This window comes from Ananas comosus, linkage group 2, assembly GCF_001540865.1.
Source record: "Ananas comosus cultivar F153 linkage group 2, ASM154086v1, whole genome shotgun sequence".
Classification (NCBI taxonomy): domain Eukaryota; kingdom Viridiplantae; phylum Streptophyta; class Magnoliopsida; order Poales; family Bromeliaceae; genus Ananas; species Ananas comosus.
Genome location: NC_033622.1, coordinates 5,673,542 through 5,695,138, shown reverse-complemented (window position 1 = coordinate 5,695,138; position 21,597 = coordinate 5,673,542). Strand labels below are relative to the sequence as shown.

The 21,597-nt window shown below is 35.8% G+C and overlaps 1 protein-coding gene across 1 annotated transcript; it reads left to right on the top strand.

Moving 5' to 3' along the window:
- Nucleotides 16,553-18,063, top strand: LOC109706691 (rust resistance kinase Lr10-like). The gene is made up of 2 exons (XM_020227642.1): nucleotides 16,553-16,617; nucleotides 16,741-18,063. The coding sequence occupies exons 1-2, from the start codon at nucleotides 16,584-16,586 to the stop codon at nucleotides 17,985-17,987; spliced, it is 1,281 nt and encodes a 426-aa protein (XP_020083231.1). The 5' UTR covers nucleotides 16,553-16,583; the 3' UTR covers nucleotides 17,988-18,063.

Sequence of the window (21,597 nt, the reverse complement as noted above, 5' to 3'; positions counted from 1 at the left end):
GTTTTGATCTCCTCCTTTTTACTTTTTCTTGCTTCTTGTTGGTTTCCACTATGGAAGAAGCCTTGAGCTCGTGATTGGAGCTTTGTGGAGGGAGGATTTTCAACCTTGGCTTACTTGGAGCCTTGTTGGGAGCTCTTGTGAGGTTAGTAAGCTTAAATCCCCTCTTTGATTCATGTTTTGGTAGATTTTACTAAATGAAACCCTAGACTTGGGATTTTGGGTTTATTTTGGAGATTTTGGATTTGTAGCTTCTAAAACCTAATTTATTGGTTTAGAATCATTTAGGTTGGTTTTGAAGGACTCTAACTTTCATTTGAGATTAGAGGAGGGTTTCTACATCTAAGGTGAGATTTTTGCCCTTTTGCTTGGGTTGTTTATGTTCTCTCCCTAGGGTGTTCGTAACGTTCGTGTAACTCTCTTTTTATTACCTTTAGGGTGCTAGGAGAGTAGTGGGCAATTTCGTTCGGCGAAACGAAGGGTTGCGAGAGTCACGGTGGGGTTTGACTTCATGAAATATGAGAGAAATGTCTCCTATGTGTTTTATACTTGTCGTTTTATCGAAATGCATGCACATTCATGCTAAATAGAATTTTTATAAATTTTAGAATACTTAAAATGCATGTACTATGTATCATGAAAATTCAACTCTATATTGTAGAGCATTATGTCTATTATGCATGCATGTGAAGAGTATTCTTTCTTACAAGTTGGAAACATGTCTCATATGATGAAAATGACTCGAATTATGTACTCCTGAACATTATAATCATGCTTGGACTTAGTAGACAAAAATGCCATAAAGGGGCACCCGACTTAGTAAACTGTGAAACTGCAACATAGAGACATAGTGATAGCCCATTTGGACATCTATTATATTCCATGTTTTAGACATGATGACATAGTGATAGGCCATTGAGACATTTGCCACATTCCATATTTTAGACATAATGACTTGGGACTTGAGACGGACTTTTACGCTTGCTTGCCATTGTGCTCATTCACACATGCTTGTGAGGGTCACTCCCCACAAGCCGGCACTCCGGAGATAGCCATCGCGACACATGCTCGCCTGTGTGGGATTGGGCACCGAAATGGGATGCCGTGGGGGAGGCTCATTCCTAGAGTGGGGATGTTGACTACCACGGGGCTATTAGGCACGGCGCAGGCCGGACTACCCACGGATAGGTCCTACATGATCGAAACTGTAGTGACATAATATGCCAACTGGACTTTGATTAGAATAGTAAACAATGACAACTTACTATTTACTCGTGGACATCATAGTAGTTACACTTATGCGTATTTATATTACAGTAGCATTCTTACTTATGCAAATTCATGCTAAGTAGAGAAATCATGTTGTAGTAAGCTTTCATGTTTAATCGCTTATTGTTCATATCGCTTATACTTGTACTTACCCTTTCAGCTTTTGGGCCTAGTGGCGCATTTCACTGAAGTCAGTAATTGCCTACTGGGAACTATTATTTAATAGTTCTCACGCCCCTGTTTTATGGTTTCTTACAGAGCCCTCTGCACCGGTGGAGGCACGGGATCGCGGCAGGGGGATCGCTAGCTAGATAGCGAGGAGTTCTTATTTTGCTTTAGGTGGTTCTCTCTCTTTTGTATTTTGTAGAGAGCGAGAGGTTTTGGCACCATGTATAGAGACCACCTTTGTACTACTTTTAGCACTTGTTTTCGGGATTTGTTATTGTCCTACTTTATGGTTATATCTTAGTGGATTTTTAGCTTTTGTCTATTCCTTTGTTGTAGATTCTAGTTGTACTATGCTCTGATACTCCTAGGTGTTCATTTATCATTGCTTTATTTATCGTTTTATTGTAGACGCCTTATATATTTGAGACGTATGGTGGGTCTGGACACGCACCGGGCGGGCTTCCGCTGGGTCCCGGGGCGTGACAGCATCACATTCATTCATTACGTAAGCTTTTGTATCACCGTATGAACTAGAGATAGGATTGTTACCACATTCATGAGAGGTCCAAATTTCTGATTATGTATTACATGTGGAGAATTATCATTGGTCATGTCCAGTGTAGCTAGGGCCATGGATTATGCTACGGACCTGTTGACAGGATTTTGATGTAGTGCTAGGGATAGATTGACTGGTATAGTACTTTGGGATGATCATTTGTGAAATGAGGACAGTGACTTTTCGCAAGTCAGGACAGGAGGAGTTCGTCTACAGGGGCTGCCGGAGTACTCTTTTCGCCATGATGATTTCAACATCTAGGGCGAGGCAGATGATGAGTAGAGAATTTATAGTCTATTTGGCGACTGTAATAGAGGTGTCTACGGTGGCACTGAGACTCGAGGATATCCCTATAATCCGCGAGTTTTCGGATGTGTTTTCCTCAAAGTTGATAAGTATGTCATTGGATAAAGAGGTTTAGTTTATTGACATGGTTCCTAAAACCACGCGAATCTCGAAGGCATCCTACAGGATGGCACTAATTGAGCTGAGAGAATTAAAGGTACAGCTTCAGATTTGATGAGAAAAGGATTTGTGAGACCCAGTGTATCGCCTTGGGAGCACCGGTATTGTTCGTGAAGAAGAAGGATGGTTCACTTAGGCTATGTGTTGACTATAAGAATTTGAATAAAGTGACCATCAAGAACAAATATTCTTTGTCGGCTACAGTGATCATGTGTCTTCTTAAAGAGTGATCTATGGTTAGGTTACCGCCAGTTGAAGATGAAGACCGAGGACAATTCCAAGACGACGTTCAAGACTCGGTATAGGCATTACAATTATGCCTTTCGGATTGACGAATGTCTATGCCACATTCATGGATTTGATAAACAGAATGTTTAAGCCATACTTGGATAGATTTGTGATGGTATTCATAGATGACATCTTGATCTACTCCCGAAGTGATGCAGAGCATGATGACCACTTGAGGATATTTCTACGGCTTCTGAGAGAGAAGTTGTATGCCAAGTTGAAAAGAAAATTATTCAGATATCCAAACAGGACCAAACACAACTACCAAGTTATTACATGAGTATCATTGCTCATCAATAAACCATAAGAAAATGGGTGTGAGAAAAGAATCAATACACCAGGACTTTACCAAACTTGCTTCGAATTGAGCACCCATCTCTAATGGCTCATTCGGCTATTACGATACGTTCGTAGCTCCTCGATCCCCGCCTGGTCCTAAGTTGGTCAATACTCTAAGCTAGGACACAATTCCCAACCAAAATAACATAAATCTCTTTCTAAAGTTGCAGAAGTGTCAAGTATTGGGACTTGCGCAGAGGCTCCTGAACATAGTATAAGGTCCTGGGACCTCATGCTAGGATCTGCAAAACCAGAACATTGCTTGCACTGTCCTATTGGTCCAGTTATGAAATTAGGGTTTCATATTCCAGAGCTAATCTCCCAAATGTAGATCCAATAATGGCAACTCCGTAAGTTTCACAAAGTCGCATCATCAATTCGACTGGAATCAACCCTAACTTATTGGAAACACTTAAAGGGCTCCCTACAAAGGCAAATGAAAGATAGAAAAGCATGAGCCCTAGATCAAATTCTAGATTTTTAAGGTTTAAATTAAAATTTAGAAATTTTTCATAAAACTTTTCAAGAAACATCTATTAGGTGTGTAGAAGACTCGTTCATTGGGAGATTATACTAAGATAGCTTCAAAAACCTAGCATAACTACAATGTTTTCTCAAATCAAGTCGTAAAACTATTTTTAGTTTTCCAAAAGCTTTAAACTGTGGAAAAATCTAGAATCAATAAGAATTTTCTATCAAATCCCAATGATCCCACAACAACTTACTTAAATCTTGAAACTCCTCCCCGCAAAAGAGCCCTAAAGTCAAAATCACCTTACCCATGCTCCCAGTGCTCAATCTCCAAGAGAGGATGCTTGAGGAAGAAAGGGAAGACTAAAAGTAGTATGAAAGAGTGTGACTAGAAGAAAGGAGGGTGGTTTCTCTTGATGTGGGAGAGAGGAGAGAAAAAAGACTAGGGTGTGTCCTTAACTAGGTCAAACCCAAGCATCTTCTTTTTGTCCACATCATTTCAACATATCAAGGATTGGAATTTTCACCTATACAAGGCCCTTATAGGGTGCCATTTTGATACTCAACTGAAAATTTTTGTCGTAGGCAAACTCTACTAGAAGCAAGTATCTATACCATCCATTGCCATAGTTGTGTATGCAGGCTCCTAGCCTTTCCTCGAGTGTCCGATTAACTTACTCAGTTTGGTTATCACTCGGCAGGTGAAAAGCATAGCTATAAGCTGAGTCAAGTATTAAGGGTCTTTTGAAGACTCATCCAAAATTGTGATTCAAAGTAAGTGTCCCTATCAAATACAATTAAATTCGACACCCTATGAAACCTCAAAATCTCGTCGATATAGAATTGGGCTAGCTTGTCTCTTGTCTATGTCATGTGAACTGACAAGAAGTGGGCTAATTTCGTCAACCAATCCACTATGACCCAAATCGTGTTTTGTCCTATCTATGACCATCGGAAACCAATGATAAAATCTATAGTGATATTATTCTCACTTCCATATTAATACAAATAGGTTCTGCCATTTTTTCGCAGTCATTGAAGCTCGACCTTCATATGTTGGTATACTACGAACTGTGTGATGTACTGTGCCACATTGTTCTTCATCCCAGGCCACTAGCAATGCTATTTGAAGCCTTGATATATTTTCACGTTGCCCAGATGAATAGTGTACAGAGATCGGTGAGCTTCTGTTAATACCTCTCCTTTGGGCTTGGAATCATTGGGCACACACAAGCAACCAGAAAATTGTAAGGAGGCATCGACATAAACCTCGAAGTAACTTGCTTTCCCACCTTCTAGCTCAAAATAGAGTTTTTGTAAATAGGAGTTGGCGCTCTATCCTTTGTTGATATTCTCAACCAAGGTATATTGCACCACAAAGGTCATGTTGCGGACACTAGTGCCATGAGGCAACATCTCTAACTCCAGTCATAACATCTCCTCTATTGAGCAAGATTGCTCGGTGATCATCATAGATAGGTTAGTGGGGGAGTACTTCCAGCTTACTACGTCATTAGCTTTGCCTGAGTGGTAGATAAAGATTCATAATTCTCAAAAAGCTCCCATCATTGTTGCCTCAGATTCAACTCTTTCTAGGTAAACAAATATTTGATGCTCTTGTAGTCTATACACACCTCGCAGTGGACCTATACACCCATAGCTTCAAAGTGAAGGCCACTGTCGCGAGCCCCAAATCATGCATTAGTTAATTCTGCTCATAACTTTTCAATTGTCACAATGTATAAGTGATGACTTTATTTTGCATCAACACTCACCCCAGTTGGATACGGAGGCGTAGCTATAAATTGCTAAGTGCTCGCCTGGAATGGCAAGGACAAAATCGATGCCTAGGTCAACCTCTCCTTGAGTTCTTTGAAACTCTTATGGCATTGTGGACTCCAGATGAACCTCCTCTATTTCTGGTGAGGCGATCACAGAGAGGCCATTTTAGAAAAGCCTTCCACAGAACACCGATAGTAACCCTCAAACTCGAGAAAACTCTGAACCTCGGTCACGTTGGTTGGTCGGGGCTAATCAACCAATGCTTCTGCCTTCTTTAGGTCCGCCGAGATTCTGACCTCAGAAACGACATGCCCCATAAAGGCCATCTGTCGAAATCAGAATTCATACTTCTTCAGCTTTGCATATATAAAAGTTGTTCTCCTGAGGAATTTGCAGGATTTGACTCAACTGTTGCTCGTACTCTTCAATGCTCCAAGAGTAGATAAGGATGTAGTCAATAAAGACTACGACAAACTAATCTAAAAAGGGTAATTTAGTTAGCTTTCTAAAAAATTGTACCAGATCTACAAAATTCAAAAGAGCAATCAAGTCTTGTAAATACACAAAACCAATAAATTTTTTATGCAAAAAACTGCTAAACAACTATAAACTGAAAACAATATTTATTTTCCAGCAAGCCAAACATTAAGAATCGTAAAACTTCTTTTACACTGAAATCTTTTTACTCTCAAAATCATTTTTAATAATTTTACGTAGAACTAAATAGCCTCTAAGCTAACAGAGAATAGATTTTTATTTGTATATTCAACATATATATATATATATATAGTAGGAGTTGAGCTGGAATACTATCGGTAGCAAACGGGCTCCGTTGCCACCCATTTGTTTTCGATGATGGAGCCTCCAAATCGACGATCGGCACCGTTGAACATGATCTATACCACTTGAAGTATCTAGAAATCAAATTTCATGCTTTTTCGATATTGTTCTCTTGTCCATCAAGTGGACGTAAAAATGAACGGCTGAAAATGAATATCCTCTAAAAAGTGATGATTGGAATTTTATAATCAAGATCGAGAGTATAGATCTTGTTCTAAATAGGTTAAAGAATTTCTAACCAAAATTCAATTGATTTGGATTGCTTTACACCGTTAAACAAGAAAATGTCTCATATCTACCATTAAAATTACAAATTTTGAAACCCTTTGATCATTAGGTTAATGATGTCGAAAAGATTTGAAATTTGATTTCTAGATACTTTAAGTGATTTAGATCATATTCAACGGTACCGATCGTCGATTTGAAGGCTCCATCATCGAAAACAAATAGGTGGCAACGGAGTTCGTTTGCTACCGATAGCATTCCAGCCCAACTCTATATAGTAGAGCTACTATGCTATCAGAATCATAGAGGATCTGGTGCTTTCAATTTGTTGGCCCTTAGATCAACCCCTTTGATCATTTCTAACTTTTGGATTAATACTATTACCCTATGGGGACCACTCAACCCTAAGGGTACTACTCAACTCTGGGGGGATCGCAACCATCCTAACCGTATAATTTTTTATCCAATGTTCAAAAAGTTGGAAGCATCAGATTCTCTATACTTCCAATAGCATAGTAGCTCTACACTATATATATATATATATATATATATATATATATATATTATGATATTATATATAACTATGGGGCTGGATACTATCAATAGCACCAACTATTGGTGCTATTGATTTTTAGCCCTTGGATTGAGAAATGGGTGGTTAGGATGATGTGGGTTCGCATAGGTTGAGTGAATGGTTGGTTGAATAGTATAATCTAACCGGGTAAAATAATCATAGGGTTAAATCTAACGGTAAAAACTCGATAGCACAAATCCTTGGGTGCTATTGCATGATACCATGCACAAGCCAACCTCTCTCTCTCTCTCGCGTCTTCACTCAGCTTCCTATTCCAATCTCAATCCTCTTTCTCCCGTCATCATCTCTGCCGTCCCTCTCTCTCTCTATATATATAATATATATATATATATATATATATATATATATAGAGTCAAGTTCAAATAACATAAGTGTAACAATGAACAGTATTACACTCTTTTTGAACCGTAGATCTAAGTACAATCCAAGGATTGAGATGAAACAATAGGCAACTTTTTGTTTCTTTGCTAAAATACTCTTCCCTACTTCATATGATTTGACATCACTACAATAGCCTTGGGTTTCACTCCCTTTTTTTTTCCCCTCCATTGTAAACCCACTATATAATCAGTTTTCCTGTACTAACTAAGATGACTTTGGTTGATAATTTTTAATATAAGTAAAATTTTTACAGCAAAATAATTTATATAAAAACTGGCAATATTTAGATAAAAAATTATCAACATTTTATTTCTTTCCATGCTTTTGGATGGTTGCAATTGATTTTAATACACTGAAATTTAATTTTATAAAAAATTCAAAATTTAATTGACTGCAACAATTCACATTAAAATAAATAAAATTTTTAAGAAATTATTAACAAAGTAAAGTTCTAGGGCCAATTATAGCAATAACCCCTTTATAATATATTTTACTATTAAACTTCATTATTTGCTTTCACACTTAAAAAAAAACGAATGTTTTAAGTGCACATAAAATTAAGGCTAAATTACAGAAAACCCCCTTATAATAACCCGCTTTTTCACTTTCCCTCCCTGACATTTAAAAACCAACACTTTGCCCCCCCGTAAAATAAAAAATGTGCACTTCACCCCCTACCGTTAGGGTTCCGTTAAAAAATATATTTTTATGCTGAAAATATTCCTCCGCCATCTCCCTGTTGCTTCGACTCCTTCCGGCTCGCCACCTCGCCGCCGCCTCGCCGCCTCGCCGTCCTCCACTGCCTCGCCCTCATCCACATCCCCTTTGTCGTCCTCCGCTGCCTCGCCTTCGCCTTCTTTGCCCTTCTCCTACTGTCGCCCACCTCGGTTTTCTCCTACTGTCGCCGAAATCGAGGGCGGCGAGGGTGCAGGAGGAGAAAGGGAGCAGGTAGGAAGGAAATGGAGAGAAATCGCGGCCGATTGAGGTGGGAATCGCGGCCGAACAAAGGGGCGGCTGAGGAAGATGGGGAAGAAGACGACAATGACAAGGGGCAAAATGGTCATTTTACATACTATAACCCCCCTGTGAACATTTTTTATTTTACAGGGGGCAAAGTGTAGATTTTTAAATGTCAGGGGGGGAAAGTGAAAAAGCGGGTTATTACAGGGGGTTTTCTGTAATTTAGCCTAAAATTAATGCAAATAGTTAGAGTAACAAACCTTAAAGTGGTGTCACATCCTATGTAAATAAATGTGAAATCCAAGGCTATTAAAGTGGTGTCACATCCTATGGAGTGAGGAAGAGTATTTTGACATAGAAATAAAAAAGTCGCCATTGCTTTACCTCGATCCTTAGATTATATTTAGATCAACGGTTTAAAAAGAGTGTAATACTGTTTAAATGAATAATATATTTTATATAATAATATAATATATATTAAAAAAACGAGAGAGAGAGAGAGAGAGAGAGAGAGAGAAAGTTGTAAGTGATTTATGGAAGCACCGGAGCGCCTCAAGTCTTCCAAGCTCGTTTTCGCTGCCCTAAAAACACAAAACAAACTAAAGTTGATCATAATAAATACTTTGTCATCTTCATAATCTCTTGAAATATGCAATCGAAGGCTCAAATATCCAATAATTTTAACGGCCCTTGGTAGCCGTTGCAAGCTTTAACGGTGTAGAAATACCAAATCAACATTGAAATTTTTGAATAGAATTCTTAACTACACATAAAACAAGACTCAATAACTTTGATTTATAAATTTTAATGTCCATATCATCAATATTTTGTAAGATTTTTATTTCAGCGTTGATTTTGGAGCACGACTTCGAATTACTAGGCGAAAATGATATCGAAAAAGTTGCAAATTTATTTCTAGATACTTCAATACTCTAGATCAAGTCTAAACATGGAGCCGATCCGTCGTCTCGAAAGTCCGAACATCGAAAACACAAGTGAACACAAAGCGGCCTTCCTGCTTCAAAGCTCCTCAGCCACAATATCATACTATATATACTATATCATATATCGTTGACTGAATACTATCGTAGCAAAAGGCTCCGTTGGCACCTCGCGCCATTTGTCCCGATGATAGACGCCTCCAAAGTCGACCGACTCGCACCTCTTTGAAAATATCTATACCCACCTTTGAAGTATCTAGAAACTCAAATTTCATAACTTAATTCCTGATACTGCTTTTCTTGTCCATACAAGTGGCGCGTAAAAATGAACTGTGAAAAATGAATATCCTCCCAAAAAGATAAAGAAATTTAAATAATCATCGATCGAAGTAGAGATCTTATTCTAAAATATATTAAACAAATTTTATATATAAAATTCAATTGACTTTGACTAGCTTTATACCGGTTAAACGGAAACCCCTCATATCACACAGTTAAAATTACTATCTTTGAAATCTTTTGATCATTACACCGCGTAAATGAGTCGAAACAGATTGAAATTTAATCTTTCTAAATACTTCAAGTGATATAAGATCATGTTCAATCGGTGCTCGATGTGCGATTTGAAACTTCCATCATCGAAATAAATGGTGAACGGCACCCGTTTGCTAACAGATAGCAATGCCACGCTCAACTTCTAATAGTATATATATATATATATATAAATAATATATATTATCTATATATATTATATTACTTATTAATCATATAGATCTTTATAATTACGAAAGCGAATGTCTTCTGTGTATGTCAACGAACAACCGGAGACATGCCGACATAACGCAATCTTAAATATGTTATAAAAAGCATACCTAGTGCTTGGCGGTCAGTAATGGCTGCCCATGTGAACATTTTATACGCCAGCTCCAGACCCACGTTACCAAATTTTCCCCTTGGAAAAATCAAAAGCATTTGGCCCTATTATATCCAACACAATAAGTACTCGAAGAGTACGACGGATCAAGATTTCTAATTAAGTAGTGGGCAAGTTGTCGGAGCAGCAACACCCAGGGAAGGAACAACCAAGTATGTCTCACCTCTACTAATACCTCTGCTTTCCTTTTCATCAACTAACTTTTCTTTTTTTTTCCCGTAAATTTATTCAAGCTATCAAATGTGGAATGTAGTACTGATTCTTCTTTAGTGGCGAAACATCTCATTTTGGGATCGCTAGCTAGATTAACGCAGTAGAAAATTAAGTTTGTGTGTGTGAGAGATTGAGGCGTGCTGAGTTAAACAAATGGAATTTGATTAAAATGAGTTTATTGCGTGAAAGATGAAATATATAGTAGTTGATTTCTACCCAAATTTTTTTTTTAAAAAAAAAAGTATTTGATTTACGATAAAGAAATTTGTATGGAAGATGGGGAACAGAAGGTGTGATTTAGGATAAAAAAATTAAGAAGTGTGTGGTAAGGAAAGGGCTTCCCAAAATGTACAAGCTTCTTCCAAAGCATACGATTTCCTAGATATACATATGATGATATCTAAACAAATAGAATGATGAATTACCACATGAGTGAATATATAGGAATCCAAATAGAAAACTAGCCAAAAAATATGCGAATGTTTAAGGAGATGTTTTAGGGTGTGTTAGTTTACTTGTAAACGTAGGCCGAAAATTGTATTTCGGACTGAAAACAATTTTCAAACGGTTTGGTTCATTCTAAAATTTATTTCCGCGTAAATTATTTTACAGAATAAGATCGAGCTTTTCCTTTTGCGAGAGAAGACGGTAGAAAACGAAAAGTTGCGCTCTACAAAATACACGACATATGAGTTCTAAAGCTATCCAAAATATCCGATATACCATACCTGATCCGGACCCTATCCGGATTCGTACCGAACCCGAAAAAAAATGGACAGTATATGGGTAAAAAAAATTACCCATTAAAGTTTGGAGTATGGGTCCGGATATTTTATACCTATACCTGACTTGGACCCGACCTGATCCCAACTTTTAAATAGGTAGGGTCTGGAATAGTTTTCAAATCCGTATTCGAATCCGGACCCGATGAAATATCCGATAGTGAATAAAAAAGATTTAAACTTTTGAAAGTTGAGGGATCAATTTTAATAGCACTTATAGATGAGCGGTCTCTAAGTATTGTCATCCTAATGAAACACCGGAAACCCTAGCCACTCTTTTACTTCTTTCTTTTTTCTAATTTTTTTACTCTTTATTTTTTTTGTTTCATTTCCGATAAGAGTTTATTTGACAAGTTCAACATTTTTGTTACTGAAAATCTCGCAAAAAGAATCAATCGACAAAAAATTTGATAACTATTTTATTAGTTATTTTAACTATTATCTTATTGTTCACTCGTGAAAATTAAAAACTTGAACTTATTTTTTCATTGTAATGTTTCATATATGCATTTTAACTATATAATAATAAGAGCATGTGTTTGAGCCCCATATATATTGTGGTATTATATTGTTCATATTATTTTATGATAGGTGCATATTTTTTAGACCTATGTATTGAGATATTTTATTTTTTATTTTGAATGAATTTTATTGGACTGGGTACAATTTATTAGAATGCGAGTTTTTTTACAGAGGGAGATTTATAATTTGTCCACAGACTATTTAATAAAGTCTATAAAAAAAATATATGTATATGGATACCCATACCCGATTTAGATCCGACCCGTATTCAGTCTTGAACGGGCAATATATGGGTAGTCATTACTCAAACTCACTCAAATAGACCTAATTGGTATATTAGTAATTTAAAGTATCTAGACCCAAACCCGACCCGAAGTTAAATAGGTAAGGTATATTTTTTTTTCTAACAATTTCTTTTTAAGGTACAGATACAGCATATCAACTATCCAGATCCCACCCGATCCACGAACACCTTTAAATTGAGTCCATCGGTGGAAAGCTCACGTGGTCCCTCGTGCACGGCGTGAGTTGCCTACGCAGAGGGCCATGCACTATTTGGATTATTGTACAAATTTATATAAGAGAGCGGTTGAAATTATATATATTTTATATTTTTATTATATAGTATTATGTACATACTATTACATAAATTATATTGTATACTTATCAATTTATTATATAATATAATTTTGGTATATTTAATTTACAAATAAAGTTAAAATAATAATATATGTAGTATGATAATTATTATATATCAGTAATGTATAATAATATATAAAATAGGAACAATACATATAATAGTTTTATATTTTTTTCTTTTTTTTTTCCTTTCTACCAAACGACTGCATGTGATGGAAAACTTTTTTTTTTCTACAAATCAAACAGTAAAGAGCATAAAATTGGTTTTTCCTCCAAAAAATTTTTCCACCGAAAATTACCATACAACCCCAAAGTTATAATAGCAGAATAATTCATGATAATTCCTTATAGACAACAAGATGGAAGACAAAATGAAATAAGAATATTATATAAGGGCGTAAGACGGGTCGGGCGGCTCGTGAGCTGCCTAACCTGGCACGACAATGGGTCAGGCAGCCCATGAGTCACTCATCCTGACATGAAAACAGGCTGGGTTGGGACTAGCTAGGGCTGAAATCAGTCTAATATGATCGGATTCTTGAAAAAACCATATTTGCATCCATATTTTTCTTTGGATGCAAATTCGAATGTGGATATGTGTTGGCCGCTAAATTTTCGTTAATATAAAACGAATTCGGATTCAGATATGAGCCAGATTTATATTCGGATATTATTTGGATAATAATATATACTGATATACATATATAAAGAGTACATCTCCTATGTTTTCAAAAATATAGAGGCCTCCGTACTTATAAGTTATTTTGGATAATAGGACATCCAATTTGACGATCAGCTCTATTAGGTATGATCTAACTATTAGAACTATTTAGAAATTAAATTTTATAATTTTTCGATATTGTTTACCAAGTAATTAAATAGTCTAAAAAATGACTATTTTAACAGCTTATGTGATATGTTTGTAAGTTTAATGGTGTGGAAGAATCCAAATTATATAAAACTTTAATAGAAAATTTTACTTAAGATCAAGAGCAAGACAATACTTTCCATTTGAAATTTTAGTCTTTTATCATTATTTTTTATGATATTTTTATTTTCAGTCGTTCATTTTGAGATTTCTCATCCATTAGACAAATAAAGTCAAAAAAATTGTGAGATGTAGTTTATAAATTAGTTCCAATAGCGTATATCATGCCGACGGAGTTGATCGTCGAAATGGACGTCGTCTCATCATCAAAAACAAATTACAAGCATAAAAACCTCCGTATTTTTGAAAGTATAGGGACCTAGCTCCATAGATAAATATAAACTAAAATTAACTCAAATAAAACACACAATGCAATTGAAGGTTCACATTAGCGTTTAAGCTTATATTTTGTTCAATAAATTTTTTATCCAGCGAAACTTAATATTTTGATAAATATAAATAGAATTTGAATATGAAATTCATAAGAAACCATATTTGCGTCTTCTTTTCTTTTTTTTTTTGAATACGAATTCAAATATGAATATACGTCAAATGTTAAATTTTGACATTTATAATTGCATTCATAGCTGAGACACAACACAAATACTGTAGAATCTATGTTGGTCCGGCCCAGCGTAATGGACATTATGAGTTCTAAAGCTGTCCAAAATTTTGACATGCCTGCCTGACCAGCACGGCTCGGCCAGCAAGGGCCGCCCGAGACAGGCCTTGGACCTGGGAGAAGGCCCAAGAACAGAGCCATCCTTTGGGAGATGGGCAGGCCCTTCTCCCAAAGATGGGCCTTCTTCCAAGGGTCAAGAAGATTTGGATTTTGATCCATAGCACCAAAAACACCATTTCCAATAGTCAAAAAGTTGACTGCTAGGAAGGATTATTTTAATTAAAAATATTTTTAAATTTTTGTAAAAAATTAAGAAATTTAAAAATATTTGGTAAATTTTATTATTTTCTGAATATTTTTAGAAATTTTAATTTTTAACCAAAATAGCAGTTTAATGAGAAGTTTTTTGATCCTTTATATTTATAAACATTATATATTTTGAAAATGGTCGTGTGGAACAAAATTGATCACTGATGATGTTGATGAAACATGAGTTCTAGAGGAACAAATGCTAAGTTTACAACCTAAAGTGGGTTGTAATCTTAAAACATTCTCATTCAAAGACTACTTTTTTTTCACTAACACTACAAAAAAAAAGGTCTGTAGCGACACTTTTAAATGTCGGTATAGGCCAAAAAAAGTGTTGCTGGCTAAATTACCGACACTTTTAAAAAGTGTTGCTATATGTGGGGTCGCTAGGTATATAGGGACAGTTAAAGAGTGTCGCTAAAACCTAAAAAAGTGCTGCTAATTTAGCAACACTTATTTAAACATCTAGCAACCGCCGGAACTCTACCTCGTTGGCTGCGGTGGCGAAGGAGGACGAGAGGGAGGGGCCCTTCGTCTAGAATTTCAGTAGATTGAGTGAGGGAGAATGAGGGATGGTAATCGATTTTTCTTTTCTTTTTTTTTCCTTTCTGTTTGGAATAGGGCCAAACGGGCTGGGTTGGATGGGTTGAGTAAAGTAACATTTTATTTTTTGTTAGATTCGGCTTTATATTTAGGCATTAGTAGATATTTTTTAAAATTTTGACATAAATAAAACACTTAGACAAAAGTGTCCCAAACATGTGTCCCTATAACCTAATTCTGTTGTAGTGTAATCTTATTACTTTATTTTTTTAAGTAAAAATTAAAAAAGAGTTTGTAAATTTTAGACATTCATATGGACGAGGAATCAAGAGATTGTAGCGCTTTTTTTATTGTAGCTAGACTTAGCACTTCTCGTTCAAGAAATACCGCATTATAAAATTATGCCCAGCAGTCATAAATCTAACATCATTATGAGAAATGTTACTTGCGTACTTATTGGATATAAGTTACTCCTTTCTGTCCAAGGATTTAGGCATATTTTTAATTTTTGAAATTAAGAAAAAAAAAATAAGACTAGTGTGAAAAAAAAAAAAAAATCTTTGGATAATCAGAATATATGATCTATACTCACTTTGTTGGTGCCCAAGAAGCATTGATCTTGATGTTTTTATGGGATGATTTTCTTTATCTTTTCCTTTCTATGTGTTGTATTGTCTATCACACTCATGTCATTTCTTTCAACAAGATTCTATATACTTTTATTAATAGAAAAGAATAATATAAAAGATCTAAGCTCGATAAAATAATTACAAAGCTAATAAAGATCATATTTAGATTACGGATTGCCCGTACTATCTATGTCGTCCCGTGCCACCTGTGCCATACCATATGAAGGCCATGGGAATGTGGCATGAATGCATGCCAAACCGTATTCAAAAAATATGTTTTGTTTTTATATTTTTTATATTCTTTTGTTTTAGATAAGAAGATTTTATAATGATTTTTTGAATTTAAACATATAGATGTTACAAATCTTCTAACTTTTTGGGTCAAATTGAGGATGCCGCGCCATTACATACTTAGACAATTTTTGTTGAAATAACATGAGTTTGATGAAACGTTCAATCTCTTTTATTATCTTTGATGTAGTGATAGTAGCGTCTTCTTATATGTTTTCTTTAATTATAAATATATTATCATTTATATGAGTGGAGTTTCATATAATATTAGAATGATATTCTTGATATATTAAGATATTTATTGTTCTATTCATGCACAACTTTGTAAAGTATTAACATTTTGACTATTCTTGCTAAGTTTTGTAAAGCAATAATATTGGAGATAGTAAAATATCCTAAGAAGATATTTTTTATAAAAAAAGTATTAAAAAAACGTGTGTCAATCTGCGCCGATGTACTATTTACATGCAAACAGTAGCACGGGCCGTGTATGCTGCTGTGACATACCGTGTTGTTGTTACAATGGCATTTCTGTGCCACTGGCACGACAATCCTTAATTTAGACATATAACCCAATATATTAGACACTAAAATTTGTACAATATGACCGACCGTCCCTAGAGCAAGTGGCAAAGGATTTGGTGGTTGGTACCCTAGACCCAAGTTCGAATTTTAGTTGATTTGTACAATATGAAAATGTATAATGAGGATTGCATAACAGTGAACCCTGTTCTTTGTCTTAATATATGAATTTTTTTTAAAAAAAAATTATTAATGACGACACTACTTCATGTTGTTGAGATATGATAATAAAAGTCACCTGTTATTGTATATATTTTTTAAAATTACATGTAAAATACCAATTTAAGCTTAGATTTCTTGATCATTCCAGGTATGTCGGGTCCTCAAATAGCTGCAGCGACCAGTGGTAAGAAAACCCCTGATCCATCGACACAAAATGTCGAAACATTTTGCAAAAATTTGAAAAGAAAAATATATAAGAAAAACTCCTAGCTTCTTATAATTAGTATATACTTGTATTACTCTACAGCAACACTTGTAGGCGCGATAATACTTCTCACGGTAGCTTTCCTCATCACCAAATTTTGCCGAAAGAAGAAACTGCAAAAGAATGATGCGTCAATATTGCCAGTGAAGACTAGCAGTAGTGATGGAACTCCACCAAATTTTTCTTCCAAAAGTGAAGGCTCGGCGACTGAAGCAGAACCAATCGAGAGGTTCCTTGATGAAGTACTTAGAGACAGACCTGTGAGATTCACACCCCAGCAGCTTATAGCTTTTACTGAGAACTATTCAGTAAAGCTTGGCTCAGGTGGCTTTGGTGAAGTCTACAAAGGGCAATTCCCCGGCGGAATGCATATAGCAGTTAAAGTCTTAAAAGCGGGCATGGACAAGAGAGCCGAGGAGCAGTTCGTGGCCGAGGTCGGAACGATCGGTCGAACCTGCCACATTAATCTTGTCAGGCTCTACGGGTTCTGCTTCGACAAAGCACTCAAAGCACTTCTCTACGAGTTCATGGAAAATGGCTCGTTAGATCACTACATATTTGACGAGCAAAATAGGCTCGAGTGGCCGAAGCTGCATGAGATTGCCATTGGAACGGCGAAAGGAATCCAGTACTTGCACGACGATTGCCACCAAAAGATAGTGCACTACGATATAAAACCCGCCAACGTCCTTCTCAGTAGAGACTTAATTCCCAAGGTTGCGGATTTCGGTTTAGCGAAGCTGTGTGAAAGGGATAGTGACAGTTACAACAACATGACGCTCAACGCGGCGAGAGGGACTCCGGGGTATGCCGCTCCCGAACTGTGGAAGCCGTTTCCGGTCACCCACAAGTGCGACGTGTATAGTTTCGGCATGCTTCTATTCGAGATACTCGGGAGGCGAAAGAACCTCGACCCTAAGCAAAGCGAGAGCAAAGAGTGGTTTCCGAGATGGGTGTGGGAGAAGATTGAGAAGGGAGATATGGAGAGCATACTATCGCTGTCGGGGATATCCGAGGAGGATAGAGAGAGGGGAGAGAGGATGTGTAAGGTAGCGTTGTGGTGTGTTCAGTACGAGGCGGAGGCGAGGCCTTCGATGAGTAGTGTGGTGAGGATGTTGGAGGGGGAGGTTGAGATCGATCCCCCTCTGAATCCTTTTCTTTATCTGACTCAATCTGAAGTACTAGTAAACTCAGATCAGTGGACTGGGACTGCAACAAACGACTTAACTTGGACTGGGACTGCAACAAACGATTTAACTAGTAAGGGAACTAGTAAGGATCAACGGTGAACGGGAGAGTTCATGAAAATGGATTCTTATACATATTATAGATATTGATATTGTTATTCTTACATTGATTTTGTTATTCTGCTTGTGTTAGTTTGAAAATGGAAAATAAAGAAGTGTTTGTATTTTTATAAAATAAAAAGGAATTTCCTAGCTTAAAGAAGTTGATTTCTTTTTTTTCAAGGTTAGGAATATTCTAACGTTGTATTGAATAGAAAATAGTTTAATTATCATATAGGAAAAATACAATACTCTACGCTCGAAATATTATGTATTCTTTACTCTACGCTCGAAATATTATGTATTCATTTTTCTTACAAGGTTCAAATTGTAAGGATAATGAAAAATATGTTGTTTTTTTTTTTTTGAGAGATAGGTAGCACGTTATCCGCTTCGTTTATTTCATTTAGAAATAAACTTAGCTAGAAATGTGAATCAATTAGAATTCGAACTTAGGGCCTCGGATACCAATCACCAAACCCTTTGCCTCTTGCTCTAGGGACGGTCGGTGATATTGTTATTCTTATATTGATATTGTTATGCTGCTTGTGTTAGTTTGAAAATGTAAAATAAAGAAGAGTGTTTGTATTTTTCTAAAATAAAGAGGAATTTCCTAGCTTAAAGAAGTTGATTTTTTTTTTTATAAGGTTAGGAATATTCTATTGCTGTATTGAATAAAAAATAGTTTAATTATCATACAGGGAAAAAGCAATATATACACTATAGTCGAAATATTATATATTCTTTCTTTCTTTCTTTTTCTTGCAAGGTTCAAATTGTAAGGATAATGAAAAATATGTTGTTGTTTCAAATTTTTGGATATATACCTAATGGAGAATTAAATTTTTGGGTAGCTAATGGAGAATTCTTTAGCCATGCAGGAACATTCTTAAGACCCACTTTAGTTGGGCATATCCAAGCTTATTTCCCAAACACAAAAGAGAAAAATGTAGACCAGAAATAAAGTTGTTTAAAAATTTTTAATGAATTATCCTAGAATAAGAGAGAACTACATGCCAGTGCAACATGCAATTTAACCAGGCATGTTGTTCCCCTCATTAGTCTTAGCCAACTACATTAATTTACCATTTTACATTTAAAAAATCAATATTTATTATGTGGATAATATCATCCAATGTGTTATGCCATCTCAAAAGCAGGTGCAAATACAATTTAGGCTGTGAGTGAGGTTCCTTTGGACATTATACTGAACCCACCATTTTGTGATTTATCTAATCTCTTGCTGATACAAATTTCACCATCCAAATTCCATCCTTTTCTGTTCTAGAGAGTGAGCATGACATTAATTTATTTCAACCAACCATTTAGCCATCAATACCATCAAATTCTGTTACATGCCGTTTTCGATATTTATGAGATTATGAAAGATATCTAAGACTTTGTTGGTTATGATTTTTGAATTACCCGAGATTGGTGGACCCGAGACAACTCAACTCAACTCACTAAAATATTGGATAGTTTCTTTGGTTGATTAAGAAATTACTTTGACCTAGGTGTAACATTCCAATAGTCCCACATCGGATGGAAAAATGATTCTGATTGGATTATATAAGATCTCATACGCTAGTAATAATAACTGAGCTTAAACATTTTGAGTCAGTGATCTGGGCCCAACGAATTATTATTGCTAGCGGGTCAGATTATTGTAATTGGTATCAGAATCGAATACCAACGAATTATTATTGCTAGCGAGTCGGATTGTTGTAATTGGTATCAGAATCGAATACTAGCCGTAAGTGTGGATAATTCTGATCCCATAGGAACCATCTCTAGCGAGGACAGAAAAAATTTGTAACGCCTCAATAATCTCATAGAAATTTTTGTTGTAGAAATTAGTGTGATTTATCCTATGATCTTGCGCTCGACCCGTTAGAGCAAGTGGTTTTCGATTTGTCCATACTTGTTCATATTCTTCAACTTGCAAGTGAGGGTAATCCTAAGTAAAATTCTCAACATGAATTTTGACAAGATCACTATAACAAAAATGGTATATAGCGAGTTTTAAATATCGGTACAGATCAATAAAAGTGCTCCTCGCTAAATTACCGATAATTTTTGTAAGGACTGAGATTTTTGACAGTGCTACTAAACTCTCTGTTGATGATGTTTATGTGTGTAATTTAATTACATAAGCACTCGTCAAGTTTCGGGCGAAAATGAGCTAAAATGGAGAAGATACGCGACTTTCAGTTTTCACTTAAGTGAATAGTAACTCCGGTTTTCCGGNTTCATTTGATTGTGGTTGTATACTGTTTGTACTTTTGTACTTGTGTGACGCCGTGCAAGTACAGGGGAGACTCTGTCCGTGTGAACAGTGGATTCCCTGTATTTGTGGCGGATCTGGCATACTCTGGGGTCAGGTTTTCAAAAAAAAAAAATTTAAACGCTTTTCCGCTGTATTTCAAACAAAAAGGGAACCCCGGGGCGTGACAATTTTTCAAAGTGTTGCTATATGTGGGGTCGCTATAGGTAGAGCCGTCTTAATATTTGACACTCACTCCTTCAATAACTTGTTCCGGAGGGATACGTGGCGATCGTAACCCTTTACAGTTCTTGCGATATCTTCGCGGCCGAACTCCAACCATCGGAATCTTACCTCATCGACTGCGGCGGCGGAAGAGGGGTGATCATTTTTTTTTTTCTTTTTTATTTGTAATCAGGCCGAGTGGACTGTGTGTAGTTGGTTGAGTAGAATAACTTTTTATTTTTTATTGGATTGAACTTTATATTTAGACCTAGTAAATTTTTTTAAAAAAATTTGGCATAAATGAGACACTTATATAAAAGTGTTTCAAAAATGTTTTCCTATAATCTAATTTTGTTGTAGTGGATTTTCTTTCACTACTTAGAACTTTTAGGTGAAAGATGATGAGTTTGATAATCCAATAATGCAATTGTAATGGCCTCCAAGAAGTATATTAAGTTCGTTGCCACCGCAGTCTATAATACAATCTACTACTAGAGGTTTTGCCTAGCCTAAATTCTATTTCTGTAAAAATGTTAGCGACACAGCTCACGCGCTGCTAGGGGACATTTACATAAAAATAAAAAATATGAATTAATTGAATTAATTGTTGAAAGCAATCAATTGTTAAACATGTTAATAATTACAGTATATTTAGCTATAATATGTAATTTTAGGAGTATATTTTTAATAGAGATATTCCAAATGCACGATATTCTGGACCCAACCTAGATCTGATCCAGACTCGATTAAAAATAGATAGTATACAACTAAAAAAAAATTAATTACTGAAGTTTCGGGTGTCGGTCCGAGTACCTTATACCCATACCCATCCCGGACCTAATCTTGTGGTGGATAGAGTCTGAAATAGTATCTGGATCCGGATCACCGGATCTTGATCCGATAAAATATTGGACCGTCAAAAGTTTAAAGAAAGAAAGAAAAAATTAAAAAATCTGTGAAAATTGAAAAACTTGATACTTATCTTTTCGCTATTATATTTTAAACTTATTGTATATAAGTTTTAACTATATCATAATAGGTACATGTGTTTTGGACTTATGTTACATGTTATATGAGTAATTACATTATGGGTGTGTTTGGTTCGTTTCTTTTTCATCTTGGAAT